Here is a 20,349-nt window from a genome sequence, read left to right on the forward strand (position 1 = left end):
ATATCCAGATATCAGTTACTTGTGTTTGAGTGATAACATAAACATTGCTGCAACAGGCAAAATATCCTGCAGAAGACAAAACTGCATCATAATTGGCAACAGTGGCTGTCTTTTTGGCAGATGTTTGGAAAACTAATTAAAGACTAACTGGACAAAAATTTTGGACCTTCAGCCGTATCAACTTCTGAGGGTACAGACAGCTGTACAAATCTATTGATAGCAGGATAGATAGGTAACATATATAGCAGGAACCTTAGTGGATTGGGCAGAATCCAGTGACACCTTTACTGAATTGCAACTGTTAAAACAATGAATGCAGTTCTGCTTGATAGATGAAGCAATAGATGAGCCAATTGGCAAGAAAAGGTTTTGCAGAATTAACACACTCAGTCTTTCGAACAGAAAGATACAGAAAAGATTAGGAAAATTCTCAGAAAATGTGACTTTGCTGACAATGAACTGTTGGAGAAGTTAACTGATTTCATCATTGCTTCTATATCAATTAAAGCTTTTAAGAAAGATTTTGAGCTAGAAAAGGTCTCCTGTCATTGATGCACTACTTGATGGATGCAAGTATGAAGTTATAATCGCAACTGTCTATGCTACAGGTACTGCCAACGCCAAGCACGCACATACACACAGGCATGGTTAGCAAAACACACCAAACTAATAAAATCTGTAACAGATGAGTTTGCTGCACTCAGCTGAAAGATTTCTACTTTTTCTTTATCTGTCAAGCATGTGGCAACTGAGGATATTGAGAATCCATGTGCAAGAAATCTGCTTCCAAAGGCCAAACCAGATTCCAGTACAAAACACAGGTGATCAACAAGACAGTACAATGCAACACTGACAGCAAAGAAAGTGTTAAATGTTACATAAATGCAAAGTCAGCTGATCCAACAATGCAAAAAGCAAATTTAAGAAGATGATCCAGATTTCCTTTTGATAACGTCACTTGCTATGTCGGCAGTATAGGCAATCCAAAGCTTTTACAACCTTTAATATCATATGTCCTGAAAAGACAGGATGATTTACATTAAAGACTATAACTTCTGGGCTTGCACCAACATATTACCACTGCACATCCTGAAAGACATGTTCATCAGCAAGTGGCAGTGCATGGTACAGCATATGAGAGACCATTTCACATAAAATAGAGCACCAATTCTGTGCATTGGCAGAATCACACAGCAATGCCAATACACCAGTTCATCTTGGCTTCCTGAAATCTTCTGCCTGATGGATATCAAATGGCCTGTGTGAACAGTTACAATCATCAACTGCTGAAGATGAACAACTACAAGAGTTGCAAATGAACGTTTTCCAGGGATGGCCTGACCGCATTAAAAAATCCACCTGAGATGATTAGTTGAGTTTGGCCATACAGAGACCAACATGGTATAACATGACAAACCATTTTTAAGGGAAAACAAATCCTAACATCAAATGCATTACACCAGGATGTCATATACCTGTGAAATCAAGGGCACCTGGGTACTGAGGGCATAGGATGGCTAGCAAGTGAATTGATGTACTGGCCAGGAATAAATCAGGATATTCAATTACTCGTGAAGGATGTGAGGCATGCCAGTGGTGGAGGAAACCTCTACATTGACATGGTGTTCCATCTCCTCCATGAATGAAAATAGCAACAGACCTAAATTTCCCATCATTCAATAACTTGATGAGCATGACCATTGCTGACAGAGTGAGCACTATTCTCAGTTTATTCAGTAGCCTAGAATAGACAGTGCTTGACAATGGACTGCATAACACTGGCAAACTCTTTTAAGATATGTGTACTAGGTGAGGAGGAATCCGCATCACATTGCCACTCCACTCTCTGCGTTCAAAACATCTATATGAACGTGTTGTAAGTATTATCAAATTAATGGAAAGTTATCTATTGACTGATGAGTTTTACAGAGAAAATTTTATGCATGTAACCTTTAGTTATAAGTTATCTACTCACAATATTGCAGTTTAATTTTCATCAAAATGTTAGCCTCTCAGATTTAGGAGCTGGTTGCCTAGTTATGAAAGCTATAGAAGTATCCATGAAATACAACCAACTGTTCCAGAGGAAGTCTTAAACTCATGAAGCCAAGATGCAAGTGATCTAAGATGATTTTATATAAGTGAAGATGCTCATATTCAGTTGTGAAAGGCTTATTGTAAGCTTGTTCCTCATTAAGGCAAGTTACATATGTAAAATGCACCTAAATATTTCTAATATAGTGGAATTGTATAACGAGAACTACTAAATTTTAAAAATATTTAAGCTTCTAGAAATGATTTAGCCACAAAAAAATTTCTATTTCACCATATTGTTAACATGCATAATGGCTGTTTGGTAAATTCCATCTGCCTCATCCAATTTAGCAGTTTACATACATCCTCTTTGTACCTATGCGTTAAACTAATTTTCAACAATGTTCACACTCGGCAGGGGGCCTTACTTGCTGGCAGTACATGTTCATACAACTGGTGTTATTGTCTTTGATTAGCTGCAGTTTCCTTTCCGTTATTTCTACAGTATGTTATGTATAGTAGAAGGAGAGGTGCGATTTTCTGATTGCTCAACTTTTCCCTTTTGCAAAGGTTGATCACTTCATTATTTATTTAGTCAGTAGGGCTCAGCTGGGAGAAGATTTTCTCTGGGGTTTCGGTAAAGTATGAGCGTAAATACCTCTTTGCAGGAGAGGCTTCTAATATCTCGAGGGAATATTCTTCATCCTATTGCCCTTTCCTTCCTAGCCCCTAAATATTAACATTGAACTTGAAACTCTAAGTAATCCTCATCAATCCAGCATTACTTTCAGAACTATTATATTTCCAGATGAATTAATTTTTGTTCATAACTTATATTGTTTAAAGATACTCCTTTATAGTACATCTTCCCATAAGCAATCAAAAATAGTGCCATATTTGATTTCCTGCGCTTAATTGGGGTGCATTATATATTTTTTTTATGTGGATAAGCTATCACCAACTTCCAGTCATTTATCTTAAACCACCCATCAGTTTTTGATGGTCAGAAGGTGGTACCATATTATGCTCCTCTCATTAGGTTGGTACAGCTAAGAACGGACCCAACTTGCTGGTACCCAGAACGTATCCCTTTCTATACTCTCCAGAATTGTTTTCAATTCACTGCATGCGGTCTGAAGGTCACCCTTCACCAGGACTTTATCGATGAGATGACCATACTGCTCTTCAATATAAGCTGCTGACTGGACCATTTCCTGATATTTGTCTTCCTGCAATCAGGGAGAACAGAATTTTAACTGTAAAACCAATACTATGTTGAATACAAACACATTAACAAGTACAGAAAATCCCACTGGAAAGGGAAATCTTTTCACAAGTAAGAAAGACTGAAACCACATAAGTGTCACAGATCATTATCATAGGCCATTTGTAAGTCATTTTATGTGAGGAAGGATACTATGTTTCACATGGATTTGAAGTCTGAGTGAATTTTATCACTAACTATACCAATTGAATGTTGAAATTACACTTATTTTAATATAAACTGCAAACTTTCCAAGTGATCTGCAGAACATTGTAGGGTTAGAAAACTGGCATTCTATTGTTAGACCGGAATGCTATATACTTACATGGAACAAAAGTAAGGGGTTTTTTTTGCTTCTTTTCACACCTATTCTCTTCTCTGTCTCTACATGGATAAGTTAAACTTAACACAAATACCTTTAGATACAGCTTTGAACTGATTGAACTTACTTCTAGTTCTTTAACATTGTTATTTCCTGATGTTTCTGCTGTTGATGTGTTTGCCTTTGGTTCTTGAAGAAATGGTTTAACAAGTATCACATATGGTTTAAATTCTGCTGTCCTGAGGTTTTTAATTGTCTGTAAATTGACCAGCAGAGTAACTTGTTAATATTCAAATCATAACCATAAAACATAGTTGTGGAATTGTTACTATTTCCAGTGTGAGGCAGTATTCTATCTCAGTGTATTAAAAAGCTTTCCATTATACAGTGGCTTCTTGATCATCTCAAATTGCTGTAAAATTACTTACATTGAATAACTCTTATGCAGCATCAACTATTGCAAGCATTTTCCATAAGTAAGACCCAATAAATAACAATGAGATAAATAAACAGATGATCTGTTTTTGCTTACACTAATTGGAGATAATATTGACTAACAATCAAGATGATTCCCTGCCCTGAGGTCTGCCCAAGAATTTGACTTAAATCCACCCAAATAATGCAAACCTTGCTAATGCTGATCTTGCCTAATGCACACTCTGTGCAATGTAACCTGTATGCCTCTAAGTCCTTTTACACCATATGACATATACATCCTTACTAATTATGATCTGCCTGTACTACTCATAAACAAAGCTTTTCACTATACTTCAGTACAAGTGATAATAAATCAATCAATCAGATACAGTATTACGAACAGAGACAAGTTAACATCTAAAACAGAGAAGAACACATCACTGAAGCACTTAGTTTAGTTTGTTTATTTACTTAATAAGAAAATCTTCCTTTTAACCAGAAAAATCAACGCAAAGAACTGCTGATGCTGGAAATCTGAAACAAACAGAGGGATGGAGGATCACAGTTGGTCTGGCAGTTTATTGTCTATACAGATCTGCTATACCTGCTGTGTTTCTCCAGTACACTCTAGTACTCTAGCTTTGTTCCTTTTAAACAGAATTGAGTAGATGCAATTTACATCACACTATAAATTTAACTTCTTGTGTAATTAAATTGCGACCTAAAGATATCGTTTTTCCAAGAGTGTAAATCAAAGAATCCCTGTTCTGCCTCAGGATGAGTCCTAACTCTCATCTTGCACAACATTCCTAATCATCTTATTTGAAAATGAATAGTTGATCTAATTTCCTGTTGGCTGCTTCATGGCTTCCATTTTCAAGCTATTGTTTCCTAAGGGATGCTGCAACCCAGGATTAAACTTCCCACTCCCCTTTAGGATGGATGCCTGGGGGTGTTGGCGAAGGAGTGTTTGGGACAGTGTATTAAAAGTATTAAAAGTAAGTACCTCTGCTGAATGTCAATCCTGCTTCAGGAGTCTGACGTCAGGACTAAAAGTCCACATTTGCTAAGAGCCAGACCAGGACAGCTATTTTCCCTAGGAGCTACCTAACTATTCTTGCAACCCCCTCAGTTGAGCATGGGGCCTCTGGTTCTGATGAATCCTCCCCCCCCCACTCTATTGTAGACATGCACTTGACATTGAGCTAGTGGTCTCCTGGGGCTGCAGGATGCTGTTCTGGCAAAATGCCAGTGAGCCTGGAAAGTTGCTCTCAATTGAGGCCTTAATTATTAACTCATGAAGCAGGCAATTGATTTGTATATTAGATTGCCCTGACAAGACTAATCCAGCCATCATGATGTGGCTTCCCCTTATCCTCATAAACAAAGCCTCATTCCTCACTTTCAACCCTGTCTCTGTGTGGCCATGAACCTTTAGTCCCATGGGAGTGAATGTCAAACCTTCAACCTTTAAGTATGGAGATGGAACTGATATACCATTAGTTTGAAGATTCATTTCCATGCAATGCACGGTTTTAACAATGGTGGAGGGATCTTAACTTTCCTTTAGCGTAAATGGACTGAATCTGGAAGACGGAAATTGTAGAGGTGGTACTCATGTAAATAAGCTCCAAGATGCAATAAATGTGTCTTGTTGGACAACACATTACATGATACTGTGCATTGTTCTCCTTCAATTTATATTGCTTTGACTGTTATGGTGAGCAACAGTTACCAAAGTGCTTACTTCTGGATTTGCATCCAATAAGCAAATCTTTTTTTTCAGCATAATTGTACGAATGGAATCTACATTTATTCCATACAGATTGTCTTTGTATTCTCCGTGTTCAACAAATCTAAAATAAAGAGGAAAGAGCAACAATTTAATCAGTTTAATCAATTTTGAACCATTTCAGTTTGAAATACATGGTCACAATGGCCTAAGATTTGTGTTGATGGAGAGGTTCTCATCTTATCCAGAATGGTACTGCAGACACAGGTCCAGTCTCAGTCCCTGGACCCGATCTACACGACTTTTATGGTGTGTTTGTGGATCAGACTTAGCAGATCCATAGTTCACAGTGACAACTACAAATATTAAAGTGCAGATACCGTTAGTTAATGTGGTTTTTGTTAGTGGGATGTGCTAAACATGTCTTGTGCTTAAGTCTTAACTTATTGGAATTCTTCAGAGAAGTAGGTTTCCCTTTTGAAGAGATAAGTTACACTTTTGAATATGGTCTTGGGAGTCCTTAGGGAGATACCCTTTCAGAGAGGTAATATGCCCTTTCGGATTCTTAAAAGTAGACATGATTCTCTGTTGAAAGTAGACTCATTCAAATTGTCAAAGGGAGCTCTCAAGTTGTCAACACATTAAATCCTCATCCTCTTTAAGTATATGAAAGAAAATAGTGCAGTTTAAAAAAAAACTACTTGCTATTTCACTCTTTTTTTGACTTTAAGTTGAGGGGCTGTGTCACAGGATAAATACTACATTATTAATTTTATGAACTTTCACTCTCATGGTGGGATATCTGCATCTCACAATTTGACACCTCCAAGTGGCTTTTAAATTGGCATATAATAAAAATACTTGGGGTTTTACTCGGGGTTAGAGGAGATTACATTTTCAATTGGTAGCACAGAACCTAAGTATTGCTGAAAGAAACGATTCATTTTGTTGAATCTTTTTGTCTTATGCTCATCAAGATAATTTGCAAGAATCGCAATTTAAGGGAAACACATTCCTATAAGCTATGAGAAATGAGTGCTAATTGGGTGGCAAGTGCACTCTGATTGGTAGAGACATTACCATGGACAATGCACCAATTTATGATGACTGACAGGATTGTTTAAATTTGAAATCAGGCAGGTCGATTCTGATTGGTCAAGGCATTGCCCAGAGAAATGAACCAGTGAATGTCTGTCACCTACTTTGAGTTGAGACTGGTGCAGTGAGTGTTCTTTCTGTTTGCACACACAAGTCTCTGTGTGTTAATGTAGTTTCTTCCAATTCACCTGACTGACAATCCCAAATTATCGTCAGTGTAATTATTCCCACTCTTTAGCAACATGAAAATTGCTGGATGAAAAAAGAGCAAGGTCTATTTATTTCACCCACTGCTCTGGTTGGCACACGATATAGCAATAATGGACTTATTATGTAATACAAACAAGAACTACTTAGTATTGTAGTAGTTGTCAGATCAATTGGTTAACTTGAATCCCTATCTTAAAAATTAAATTGATGTGGAGGACTTCATTATATAATGGACTTCATGATGTTTAAGGATAATTCCTTTACTAAAGTGACCTTACCTGTTCTTCTGAATATCTGCTTCAAATGAAAGTTTACTGACAAAATGGTATTCCAATCCTTGCCTCTCATGGACTTTCTTTTGCCTTGTTGTTGCTGCATTTAAGTAAAACTAGTCATTAGAATTATAATAATCACTGAATGTGAAACACATGATTGATTCTTTATTTGTCTGGAATGGCAGGCTGCATTTGGTATGGATGGTTCAATCAATTGGATACCACACTTGGAAGCAGAAGCTTTGGGGTTCAAATACCAATAGGATTATCTCATCCTTGTGTGTTTGTTTTGTCATGGAGAAAAGGAATAATAGGATGTGGAACAAGAAACTGTCCACTGTTTTTGTCCCATCATCTGTCTCTAAACACTTCGGGGATTAACATTGGAGTCAATAATTCATCAGATCTTTTGGACATTAATCTCTACAGGTAATCTGTCTTTAAAATTATCCCTAAAATTCATACCACAGTTTGGGGTCTAACTTATTGTCTTTCTACTTTTGGTCTGAGTAAATTCTGGTCTTCCTGGACATCATTAGGTCATTGTTATGTCATTCCTCAGGACTTTATGAACAGATTTCTGCATTACAGGTTTGAAAAGGAAAATCCAATTTTCATTTTTTTAAAAATCAAAAGATATTCTAAAAAAAAGATTTAAAGACAATTAAGTGCTGTTCATATGCACATTTTAAACTGCCTTCTGACAAACCAAGCAATTAGAAATGCAGTAACTTCCAAAGTAATCAGAAAACACCAACTGCAGTGCAACCATCATAGTAGTATTGATATCAATGACACCTTAATGTTGGGTATCTTCTGAATGAACCTAGATGAGTAATTTTTCATCAAGGGTGAGGACACAAAGTAGCTTTAAAACATGTTTGTAGTTATCGAAGTTTGTTTGGGTCAGAGCATCATATAATGCCACCTGCTGGTTAGTTCCATTAAACACAGCAGTAGATCAGTCAACCTAAAAACTTCAAAATTGGAGATGCCGGCATTGGACTGGGGTGAATAAAGTTAAAAATCACACAACACCAGGTTATAGTCCAACAGATTTAATTGAAAGCACTAGCTTTTGGAGCTCTGCTCCTTCATCAGGTGGTTGTCGGAGCAGTGGTCCGAAAGCTAGTGCTTCCAATTAAACCTGTTGGACTATAACCTGGTGTTGTGTGATTTTTAACTAAAAACTTCAAGCATAGCAAGTTGAAGAAAGAATCTATATCTGAAATAAATGTTTAAATTAACCTAATCAGGCTAATCTCAATTTTATACCAGTACAAGTAAACCAAGAAGGTAAATTTGCTTTTCTACTGCAGTAAAGGGAATCTTAAAAATTGCTTCATCTGTCTATAGGTACAAAATATTCACTTTTAACAAGTTAAAATTGTTACAAGAATGTTTGATATTTAATGTTACTTGGAGAACTTAGGTTTTGAAGGACTGTGGAAAATGGATTTCAATTTTTGTGAAAATACCTGGACTATATTCCTAAAAGATATCATTGAAAATTCATTGTTTCATTGAAAATTCAGCGACCTTAGAGACTTTTACTACAAACAAACTTTGCTATAAATCACATGCCTGGTGATCACAGCTTGTTTCGTTGAAGATCTCTACCGGTGTCATTTCACACAGTGCCTGGCTCTAAGTAATGTTGTTTTATTTGGCTGGGAAAGGAAGGAAGCCTGCAAACAACAAGCTGAGTTGCAGGAAAACAAGTGAAAAACATATTGAATTGGAGAAGAGCTTACTATGAAGAAGCAGCACAGCTGATCCCCTTCATTTCTGAAAAGAAAACCCTATTGTTGAGTTCAGGGTGAACTATTGAAAGAGTGATTGAAAAAACATTCCAAGAGAGTATTTCATAAGCTATTTGTACTGCAAGATTTTAGAGGTAGCCATCTGTGATTAGTGACTTGACTACACCAATCAGAGCATCAGATGAAATTATTCCGGAATATTTTACATTTTATTTTTTTTGCCTATAAGAGTAACCCATTGAGCAAAGTTTTTTTTTTCAGAAAGCAAATTTCCACAGAGAATTTCTTTTGCATTTTATAAATATGTGTGTATGTTTATGTTTTGGGGATATTTAGAGTGATAAGCATTTATACTTCTATATTATTGACTCAATGTTAACCAATTATTGCTCTTTATTGGTTACGTTTTGTTTTGATATTCATGCTTATTGTTTATAAAGAATGGTTAGTATCATGCTTAATAAGAAACCTGGTTGACAGATCTTGTTGTTTAAAACCCGATACAAATGAGATTTATTAGTCATCTCGGTAACTGGGTAAAGATATTTATTTTATGTTGTAGCTACTACGATGGTGCCTACCCTAGCTTGATTGTAATAATATCCCAATATCTTTTATAAACTAGCTCATTATAAAGGGAAATAATGAAACTTATTAAAAACAGTTAGACATGTACTATATAGAATATCAACTCACTGAGAGCCTGCTATTGGGTACAATACAATCGTGGGCCCTGCAGTGGTATTAATCTTGGATAGGTTTACATTGAAAATTTCTATGTAGCATAATATAATTCTAATCCAGCAGTTCTAAATATTCTAAATTTTATTTAGGAATACTGTAATGATGAGTCATTGTTTGTTCATTTTACCAAATTCTAATTTTGAACAGAAGTTAGTTTACATCAGTCTATCACTCATCTACATCAAACCCAAATCTACTTAAATTTAAATGATTAAATGCCTTATACTTACAAGGAACGGCCACATTATAACGGTTGGGATTCTCTGCTACAATCCTTTGTCTCATCTCATTAACCTTTGCTCCTATAGAACCTGCATAGATGCACAGAGACAGGAAATAAATTTTATTGGCTCAAATTAGTTATGGTGTCCACATTATTCTGTACTGTTAATCATTAAGTCATAGAGATCAAGAGCACGGAAAAAAAACACTTTGGTCCATCAAGTCTGCACTGGTCAAAAACAACCACTTGAGAATTCCAATCCCATTTTTCCACACTTGGCTCTTAGCCTTGTAAGCCTTGGCATTGCAAATGTATATCTAAACACTTCTTACATATTATGAGGGTTTCTCCCTCTACTACTTTTACAGGCAGTGAGTTCTGGATTCCCACCACGCTCTGGGTGAAAACATTTTTCCTCACACCTCCTCTAAACTTTTTGACATTTACCTTAATATACCTTTAGATTTTGATTAGTACTCAAAAGGTTTATTTTCATCCAATTTAACCTGTTACAATTCTTATACGAGCTCAGCAATGAGCTTGATGCAGTAATATTCCTGAATGGTTTCTTTAGAACTTTCCATCTGTCATTCTTTAATTGCATGGGATTAAAACTTGGAAGTAGTCATGTGATTGTTCTATATGTACTGAATCTGGTACATACCAACAAGCACCACCAGCCTGTGCACATCATTGGGGCGGCGTTGGTAGACAACCACTTCTTCATAGGTTAGATATTCTGCATCTTTCTGCTCAGTCTGTTTCTCTTCATTTTGATTTGCATGTCGGTCTTTCCTACTGAGCCGAAAACTTCTCCGTAAACCAGCTGAAATGCATCATTAACAACAACTTAAAAATAAGCAACTGCACAATGCAGCTATATAAGTGATATACCCGTACATGCAATACAATGTTAATACAATGGCAAGTGACATGGAGATTTTCTATTAAAATAAGCAAATGCTCTGCTTCCTTTGAGTAGATGGCATAGATTCATGTTTAGTTCATGTTGCCAGTCCTTCTGCATACCCAGGGTGTTTTCGTATTGTTCACATCCTGGTTTCCAAATCCCTCCATAGCCTTGCCCGCTCTTTAACTCTGTAATCTCCTCCAACACTACAACCCTCCATAATAGCTGCCATCCTTTAATTCTAGCATCTCTGATTTTTAATACTCCACCAGTGGTGTCTTAACCTGAAAAGGTTCTAAGTTTATATTCCCTACCATATAAATCCTCTTCTTGACCTCTTTCCTCATTCAAGATGCTTATAAAATGACCTTTTGTGCTGGGTTTTTGGATATGTGCTTTAATATGTCCATAAATGATTTAATGTCAGATTGTGTTTTATAATGTTCTTATGAAGTGCCGTAGGATATTCCTTTATGTTAGGAAAGCTATATAAATCTGAGGTGTTTTTGTTATATACAAATAAATATAAGTAAGTTGTAATTAAGTAATTCACAAACTTCCTCCTCTTGAGTGACACCTTTATTTTGATAGTAGTGAAAGACTTGAGGGTTTGTAGTTACTGAGTTATTTTTTGACTTTTATTTTCTTTTTGTGACTTAGTTGCAATAGCACAGTATGCCTCCCAGTTGTTTTATTCATCCTTCTCCATACAAGCTTTGTCAGCTTTTTTGTTGTTAGTCTTGGTATGGCCATACTAAAAGATTTTAGGGTCATGATTTTAACCTGTACCCATTAGCCCTTGGCATTTACTTGTCCAGCATGGTACAATTTCCATAACTTTGCCGTCAATTCACACTTTCTCTGGTATTATTCTTTTACTACTCCCAGTTCACTTTCTTAAACTTCTCTCATTGCCTTGAAATTGGTGAGTTTAAAGTTGACTTTCTGAATATTGATATAAGATATTTACATATGATCCTGTCAAATTTATACAATTTGTTGCCTGAAATGTTACGATGGCCATTTCTAGTACATTTTTTGAGTGTTGCTAGTTGGCAAAGGACTGACTTGAAGGCTTGTAGCCATTTCCCATCCATTCCAGGCAGAGAATGGACTTAAAACAGCCTGGCTGCTAACATTACCATGGTCTAATAATTCTGTGGGTGGCCGGACAATTAATCAAAACTTGTTAGAAACCTGCTTGAAGTTACAATTCCTTGTTTTACCTCCATTAATCCATTTGCTCCATAATACAAGAAACTGGGAGTAGATACTATGGTATTGAAGAATCCAACAGACATTTATTACAAATAACTAATATGTACAGACATTACATGCCCTAGGCATATAGGTGTCTGGGTTAATATTAAACCCTTATGCTACAACGGAGGAGCATGTTTCCCATAGAGTGTCATGCGTCAAATGATCCAAGGTAAGATGAAATGCAAGATGTTAATGTACTCATGTCACATGGTGTGATTTCATGGCTATGTTTCTTAGAGGTATACTGACTGTAAGACAAAATGCATGGATGTGTTAATCCTCATGCGTTATGAATGATGTGTGGGCCTTTTCCTAGAGCAACCTGCCTATTTTGCCTTTGGGTATTCTTCTAAGAAATCTTTACATTTGTCAGTAGTCTTCAGTGTATTCCAAAAAAAAATGTTCCAAAGTGACTTTGAAGCCAGTTTTGCATGCAAATGGAAACCCAGATATATATTCATTTTTCAGTGCACTGTTTCAGAGGTCAAGGATGTGAATAGTTACCTTCTAATCACTATCAAGGAAACTCTTCTGGAAATATGAACTTGTGTGGGCAGTATTGATCTCAGCAGTGATAACCTACCCAGTGACACCCTTTGATGCAAATCTAAGTTTTCCAATTGATGGTAATCATTTTGAAATAAATCATTTAATGTCAGCATTAAAATAACAATGATCAGAAAATCTAGGCACCACTCTGTAAGCTGCAACCTGAACCTATTTGAGGAAGGCAGTGGAAGCAATTGGCACAATGGAATTTTAATCTTTAGAGTGACTTGAAAGAGAGGGGCTTAACGGAGAGAAGCAAGAGAAGAGAAAGCAAGAAATGTTGGTACAGTTTGATAGTAATTGACCCAGGTAGTGGTTTAGATGGAAGTACAAAGCTAGTAACTATGTAATTGTTTAGCAACAGCTCTGAATAAAGAGTTAGAAAAGAAACCAATCTTAATTCACACTTTTTTTGGGGAAAAAAGATAAAAAATGGCAAAATACTAAGGTTCTAATGAAATTATATTTTTGAATAGGAAATTATTGTCAGAAGCCTTGAAAAGCATAGATAACTAGGACCTCTGTTGCATGATTGTTGAAGAGGTCAAATTCTGTTTGATTATTTCAGATTCTCCAACTTGTCTCATGTTATTAGTTTTATCACAGTCAAAGATTTTGTTAAGTTGTAATTGAGCGATTGGTTTATACAATTATTCATTACTACTGGAGGATCAAATTGGGATTTGTTTTCTGATTCTGAGCTGTTTGCTGGCATTATGGGATTGAATGTTATGGGTTTCCTAGAAAAATCACAAATCAGTGGGCTTGATTTTAACTTTAAAAGATGCATGAGATGGATTAGCAGAATCTAGATTCTCACCTATGTACAGCCCATTCAAATACCCATCACAATCACAGTCATCTGAAAAGACAGGGAAGCAGTAAATAGAAAGAGAAGAAATAATCAAGGTCAGAAAGCAGAAATGTTTTGTCAGGAAAATCTATTTGTGTTTGACAACAGTAAATCAATAGCAATTACAAAGCAGTCACATGCCAAGGTGGGAAATAGGAAACATTGCAGGGTGATTAAGTCACAACACATTTCCTGGAGTTGTCCAGCTTGACCTGAATAATAAATCCTTGAGTAATTTAGAGACCTAAAGTCAGACAGGTTTATGTCATGGAAACAGGCCCTTGTCCATGCCAACCAGTTTTCACAATTAGGCGCAAGTGAGGACTGCAGCTGCTGGAGATTAAGAGTCGAGAGTGTGGTGCTAGAAAAGCACAACAGGTCAGGCAGCATCCGAGGAGCAGGAGAATCGACACTTTGGGCAAAAGCCCTTCATCAGCAATGAGGCTGGGAGCCTTGGAGGTGGAGAGATAAATGAGAGTGTTGTGAGTCTGGGGGAAGGTAGCTGAAAGTGCAGTAGGTGGACGGAGTTGGGGGCAATGATGATAAGTTGGAGCGGATAAGTGGTAAAGAAGATGGACAGGTAGGACAGGTCATGAAGGCGGTGCTGAGCTGGATGTTTGGAACTGGGATAAGGTTGGGGGAAAGGGAAATGAGGAAACTGGTGAAATCCACATTATTGTGTGGTGGGGTCTGTTTGTAGGTGGCGAAAATAACTGCGGAAGATAGACAGTTCCACGTAGCCGACAAAGAGACAGGAATGGCTGGGGCCCGTGTGGGTGAGCATGGCTACCCCTTTCGTCTGGAGGAAGTGGGAGGATACAAAGGAGAAATTGTTGAGGGTGAGGACCAGTTCAGCCAAACAAATTAGAGTGTCAGTGGAAGGGTACTGGCGGGGACATCGGGAGAGGAAGAAACGGAGGTCTTGGAGGCCCTGGTCATGGTCGATGGAGGTGTATAGGGACTGGATATCCATGGTGAAGATGAGGCGTCGGGGGGGCCAGGGAAACTGAAGTCTTGGGGGAGGTGGAGGGTATGGGTAGTGACCCGAATATATGTGGGGAGTTCCTGGACTGGGGAGATAGGACAGTATCGAGTCATGTGGAGACGAATTTGGTGGGACAAGAGCAGGCTGAGATGATGGGTTGGCCGGGGTGGTCACGCTAGTGGATCTTGTGGAGGAGGTAGAAACGGGCGGTACAGGGTTCTCTAACTATGAATTTGAAAGTTTTGGGTGGGAGATCTTCTGAGGTGATGACGTTGTGTATGGTCTGGGAGATGATGGTTTGGTGATGGGAGGTGAGGTCATGGTCGGGGGGGACGTAGGAGGAGGTGTCTTCAAGTTGGTGCCTGGCTTCAGTGGAGTAGAGGTCAATGCGCCAAACTACCACTGCACCCTCCTTGTCCATGGATTCGATGGTGAGGTTGGGTTTGGAGCAGAGGGAGTGGAGGGCTGTGCATCGTGAGGGTGAGGGGTTGGAGTGGGTGAGGAGGGTAGACAGTTTTCACAAGTAATCTAGTCCCATTTGCCTGCATTTGATCTATATCCATCCACTCCTATCCTGTCCATGTATCTGACCAAAAATTTCTTAAATTGTACTCACCTCCACTACTGCCTCTGGCAGCCTGTTCCAGACACTCACCACCCTCTGTGTGAAAAACTTTGTTCTTCTGAACCCTTTTGCATTTTTCCCCTCTCACCTTAAACCTATGCACTCTAGTTTTAGACTTCCCTACCATGGGATAAAAGCTGTTGCTATCTGTTGTATCTATGCCTCTCATGATTTTATAGACCTCTTTAACATCACCTCTCAGTCTCCTATGCTCCAGGGAAAAAGAAATCCTAGCCTATCCAGCCTCTCTTTGTAACTCAAACCTTCAAGTCCAGGTAGTATCCTAAGAAATCTTTTTCAGCCCTCTTTCTAGTTTAATAATATCCTTTCTATAGTAGAGTGACCAGAATTCCACATGAGGCCTTACGCTCGCAGAGTTCTATATGTGCCCCTACCAACATCTTGTACGGCTGCAACAAGACATCTTAACTCCTATACTCAATGCTCTGACTGATGAAAGCAAGCATGCTGAAAGCCTTCTTCACCGTCCTGTCTACCTGTGACTCCACTTTCAAGGAGTTATGAACTTGTACCTTGAGGTCTTTTTGTTCTATAACACTCCCCAGGGCTCTACTCCACTTACTGAGTGTGTAAGTCCTGCTCTGGTTTATTCTACCAAAATGCAGCACTTTTCATTTACCTAAATTAAACTCCATCTGCTATTCTTCAGCCCACTGGCCCAGTTGATCAAGATCTTGCTGTATTCCCAGATAACTGTCTTCACAGTCCACTATACCACCTATTTTGATGTCAACTGCAAACTTACTAACCATACCTCCTAAATTCTCATCCAAATCACTTAATGATGAATAACAGTGTACCTAGCACCAATCCCTGTGGCACACCAGTGGTCACAGGCTTCCCAACCCTCTAGCACCACCCTATGTCTTCTACCTTTAAGCCAATTTTGTATTCAATTGGCCAGCTCTCCCTGGATCCATGAGATTTCACCTTACTCAACAACCCTCCATGTGGTACAGGTGCACAATCGGAAATGCTCAGGACCAGCTGGTTTTCAGAATTAAGAAAGTTTTGAATTTCAGAATAAGTGACAGTTTGATGGTGAAATTTAAAAAAATCTTACTGAAGACCAGACATACTGTGAGTAAAACGGGCCCTGAAACATAATTGAGGCCTGCCAGTGTTGGGCCATGCCTCCCCCACCCCAACCACGTTGCATCTGAGTGACATGTATCAAGCGGGTATGGAGTTGGGTTAACTGTTTACATGCCAAACAACCTTGTTAATGAGAAAAAAATCTTCATAAAAAGACCTTCGGACTTTGGAGCTTTTTGGATTTTGGGATTTCAGATAAAGGATTGTCTACCTGTACCTTTTCAAACGCCTTGCTATAGTCTATTTAGGTAATGTCTACCACACTGCCCTCATCTATGTTCTTGGTTATCCCTTCAAAAAACTGAATCTAATTTGTGAGACACTATTTCCCATGCACAAAGCCATGCTAGCTATCCTAACAAAGTCCTTGCCTCTCCAAATACTTGTAGATCCTGTCTCTCAGAATCCCTGTTAACAATTTACCCACCACAGATGTTAGGGTCACTGGTCTGTAGTTCCTAGCAGCCTTTCTTAAACATGATACAACATTAGGCACCCTCCAATCTTCGGGCACTTCACCCATGACTGTTGGTGGTACACATAACTCCACTAGGGGCTCCACAATTTCCTCCCTTGCTTTTCACAAAGTCCTTGAATGTACCTTATCAGGTCCTGGTGATTTATCTACCTTAATGCATTTAAGACTTCCAGCACCTCTGTTTCTGTAATGTGGACTCTTTTCAAGACATCATTATTTATTTCCCCAAGTTGCCTAGCATCCACACCTTTCACGAAGTAAATATTGACATGTGATATTCATGTAGGATCTCACTCATCTCTTGTGACTCCGCACAGAGACAATCTTGTTGATTTTAAAGAGGCCCTCCTCTCTCCCCAGTTACTCCTTACCTTATTTGGCAAAGCCGTCTCGTGTCCCCCTTCTTTTGGCGGCACGGTGGCACAGTGGTTAGCACTGCTGCCTCACAGCACCAGAGATCCGGGTTCAGTTCCTGCCTCAGGCAACTGTCCGTGTGGAGTTTGCACATTCTCCCTGTGTCTGCGTGGGTTTCCTCTGGATGCTCCGGTTTTCTCCCACAGTCCAAAGATGTGCAGGTTAGGTGAATTGGCCATGCAAAATTGCTCGTAGTGTTAGGTGAAGAGGTAAATGTAGAGGAATGGGTCTAGGTGGGTTGCTCTTCGGAGGGTCGGTATGGACTTGTTGGGCCGAAGGGCCTGTTTCCACACTATAAATAATCTAATCTCATCTAAAAAAAACCTCCTGATTTCTTGCTGAAGTGTACTCTGACACCCTCTATAGTCAAGAAATTCACTTGATCCCAGCTGCCTATACATGTCATATGCCTCCTCCTCTTTTGTGATCAAGGCCTCAATAACTCTCGTCACCCACGTTCCCTCCTCCTGTCACATTTACCCTTCTATCAGGAACATACTAGCCCTGAACCCTCATTAATTCACTTTTGAAAGCCTCCCACTTACCAGACATCCTGTTGCCTGCAAACAGTTTTCCCCACTCAATCTTTGAAAGTTCCTGCCTAAGACCATCAAAATTGGTCTTGCCCTAATTTAGAATGCTCAAAGTATCTTTTTGTAACTTTATAGAGAGAGCAACAATAAGGCTGGACTTGTGGTTGAATTGGTTGATCTTTTCATTATCTACTTTATCAGTAGATAGTTGTTACCAAGTTAGTATTGAGACTTCTAATGTTGAATCTTTAACATTTTGCATTACAGTTAATGAATGTAGGTTCATTTTTGAAAACAATTATAAAGTCATAGAGTTATAGAGAATTTGTCACAATTCAAATTTATGAAAAGTTAGGCAGAAATCTTTTCAGATTAGTGCAGAAATTATATTTCCCAATTAATAAACATTTTTTTTACATTAATGCTCCTTTATGTCACTTAATGGGTTGTGTTTGTTAGGAAAATGCTGCCTGAAAGGGTGGTTGAGGCAAGACCAACACTCAGAGAATTGAATAAACAGAGGAAGAGGATTAGAGTTTCTACAGTGTGTAAACAGGCCATTCGCCCAATAAGTCCACACTAACCCTCTGACGAGTAACCCACCCAGACCCATTCCCATATTTACCCCTGACTAATACACCTAACACTATGAGCAATTTAGCATGGACAATTCACCTGACCTGCAGGAGAAAACCAAAGTACGCAGAGAAAACCCAAACAGACACAGGGAGAATATGCAAACTCCACTCAGACAGTTGCCCAAGGTGGGACTTGAACCTGGGTCACTGGTGCTGTGGAGCAGCAGTGCTAACCACTGAGCCACTGTGCCGCCCTGAAAATATATTGTAGTCAGAGGGGGAAACAGGAGCAATGGATCAAAAACTAGATAACACTATTAAAGAACTAGTACAGAGACTAAGTTGAGTAGCCTTCTATGCTGTAAAGTATTATGATTCTATAAACCACCCATCAGAACTCTCAATGTCTTTGATCAATAAGATTAGGTCCAGGATTTTAGGTGGAAGATTGGTAGATAGAGAGAAGGGCAAGACAGAACAACTGAGCCACTGAGGTGAATGGAGACATGACAAGGATCATATGGGAATAGACTGGAGGTTGGGCAGTTGAGGGTAGGGGCATGCTGTGATGCTGAAGAGGAAATCTGTTACATATTGGTCTAAAAGTGTCAATACCTAATTGAGTGCCGGAAGTACCGCTCAATGTGATGGGCACTTGGGCAAAGACAAAGAAGCAATTCCAAAGAGACCTGAAATTAGTGTGCTCCAAAATGTCTCTTTCATGGCACAACTCAAGTTCAAGTCTCACAAACTTGATTAAGTTTTTTAAGGAAGTAACAAAGAGGATTGATGAGGGCAGAGGCGGTAGATGTGATCTGTATGGACTTCAGTAAGGCGTTTGACAAGGTTACCAATGGGAGACTGATTAGCAAGGTTAGACCTCTTGGAATACAGGGAGAACTAATCATTTGGATACAGAACTGGCTCAAAGGTAGAGGACAAGAGGGTGGTGGTGGAGGGTTGTTTTTCAGACTGGAGGCCTGTGACCAGTGGAGTGCCACAAGGATCGGTGCTGGGTCCTCTACTTTTTTGTCATTTACATAAATGATTTGGATGCGATCGTAAGAGGTACAGTTAGTAAGTTTGCAAAATTGGAGGTGTAGTGGATAGTGAAAAGGATCTGGACCAGGATGGGCCAATGGGCTGAGAAGTGGCAGATGGAGTTTAATTCAGATAAATGTGAGGTGCTGCATTTTGGGTAAGCAAATCTTAGTAGAACTTATGCACTTAATGGTAAGGTCCTAGGGAGTGTTGCTGAACAAAGAGACCTTGGAGTGCTGGTTCAAAGCTCCTTGAAAGTGGAGTCGCAGGTAGATAGGATAGTGAAGAAGGCGTTTGGTATGCTTTCCTGTATTGGTCAGAGTATTGAGTACTGGAGTTGAGAGGTCATGTTGCGGCTGTACAGGACATTGGTTAGGCCACTGTTGGAATATTGCGTGCAATTCTGGTCTCCTTTCTATCGGAAAGATGTTGTGAAACTTGAAAGGGTTCAGAAAAGATTTACAAGGATGTTGCCAGGGTTGGAGGATTTGAATTCTAGGGAGATGCTGAACAGGCTGGGGCTGTTTTCCCTGGAGCGTCGGAGGTTGAGAGGTGACCTTATAGAGGTTTACAAAATTATGACTGGCATGGATAGGGTGAATAGGCAAGGGTGAAACTTTATTGCTGGAACAGCACAGCAGGTCAGGCAGCATCTAGGGAACAGAAGATTCGACGTTTCGGGCACATGCCCTTCTTCAGGAATGAGCAGAGAGTGTTCAGCAGGAGAAGATAAAAGGTTGCAGTGAGAGAGGGACTCACTGAAATCTTTATAGAGAGAGGCAGAGAGCTTCTTCAAGGAAGGCATCCTTGTAAGAGGATTCGCAGTAGGTTGAAATCTTCGAGGAGAAAGTGAGGTCTGCAGACGCGGGAGATCAAAGCTGAAACTTTATTGCTGGAACAGCACAGCAGGTCAGGCAGCATC

At 39.0% G+C, this 20,349-nt stretch overlaps 1 protein-coding gene across 3 annotated transcripts in view; it reads right to left on the reverse strand.

Moving 5' to 3' along the window:
• Positions 1–459: 459 nt before the first annotated feature.
• The window catches only part of mpp3a (membrane palmitoylated protein 3a), an 84,678-nt gene continuing 64,788 nt past the window's right edge, over positions 460–20,349 (reverse strand). Inside the window, exons 14-20 of one of the 3 annotated variants that reach the window (XM_043675048.1) lie at positions 13,625–13,666; positions 10,747–10,908; positions 10,090–10,170; positions 7,356–7,449; positions 5,785–5,893; positions 3,748–3,876; positions 460–1,016 (exon numbers count right to left, since the gene is read on the reverse strand). In XM_043675048.1, coding sequence (XP_043530983.1) covers positions 1,008–1,016; positions 3,748–3,876; positions 5,785–5,893; positions 7,356–7,449; positions 10,090–10,170; positions 10,747–10,908; positions 13,625–13,666 — 626 coding nt within the window. In that variant the 3' untranslated portion in view covers positions 460–1,007. Of the gene's footprint in view, positions 3,264–3,747; positions 3,877–5,784; positions 5,894–7,355; positions 7,450–10,089; positions 10,171–10,746; positions 10,909–13,624; positions 13,667–20,349 lie in introns of all 3 variants that reach the window. The other 2 variants (XM_043675046.1, XM_043675047.1) reach the window with 2 other exon arrangements.

Source organism: Chiloscyllium plagiosum, chromosome 33 (assembly GCF_004010195.1).
Source record: "Chiloscyllium plagiosum isolate BGI_BamShark_2017 chromosome 33, ASM401019v2, whole genome shotgun sequence".
NCBI classification, from domain to species: Eukaryota; Metazoa; Chordata; class Chondrichthyes; order Orectolobiformes; family Hemiscylliidae; genus Chiloscyllium; species Chiloscyllium plagiosum.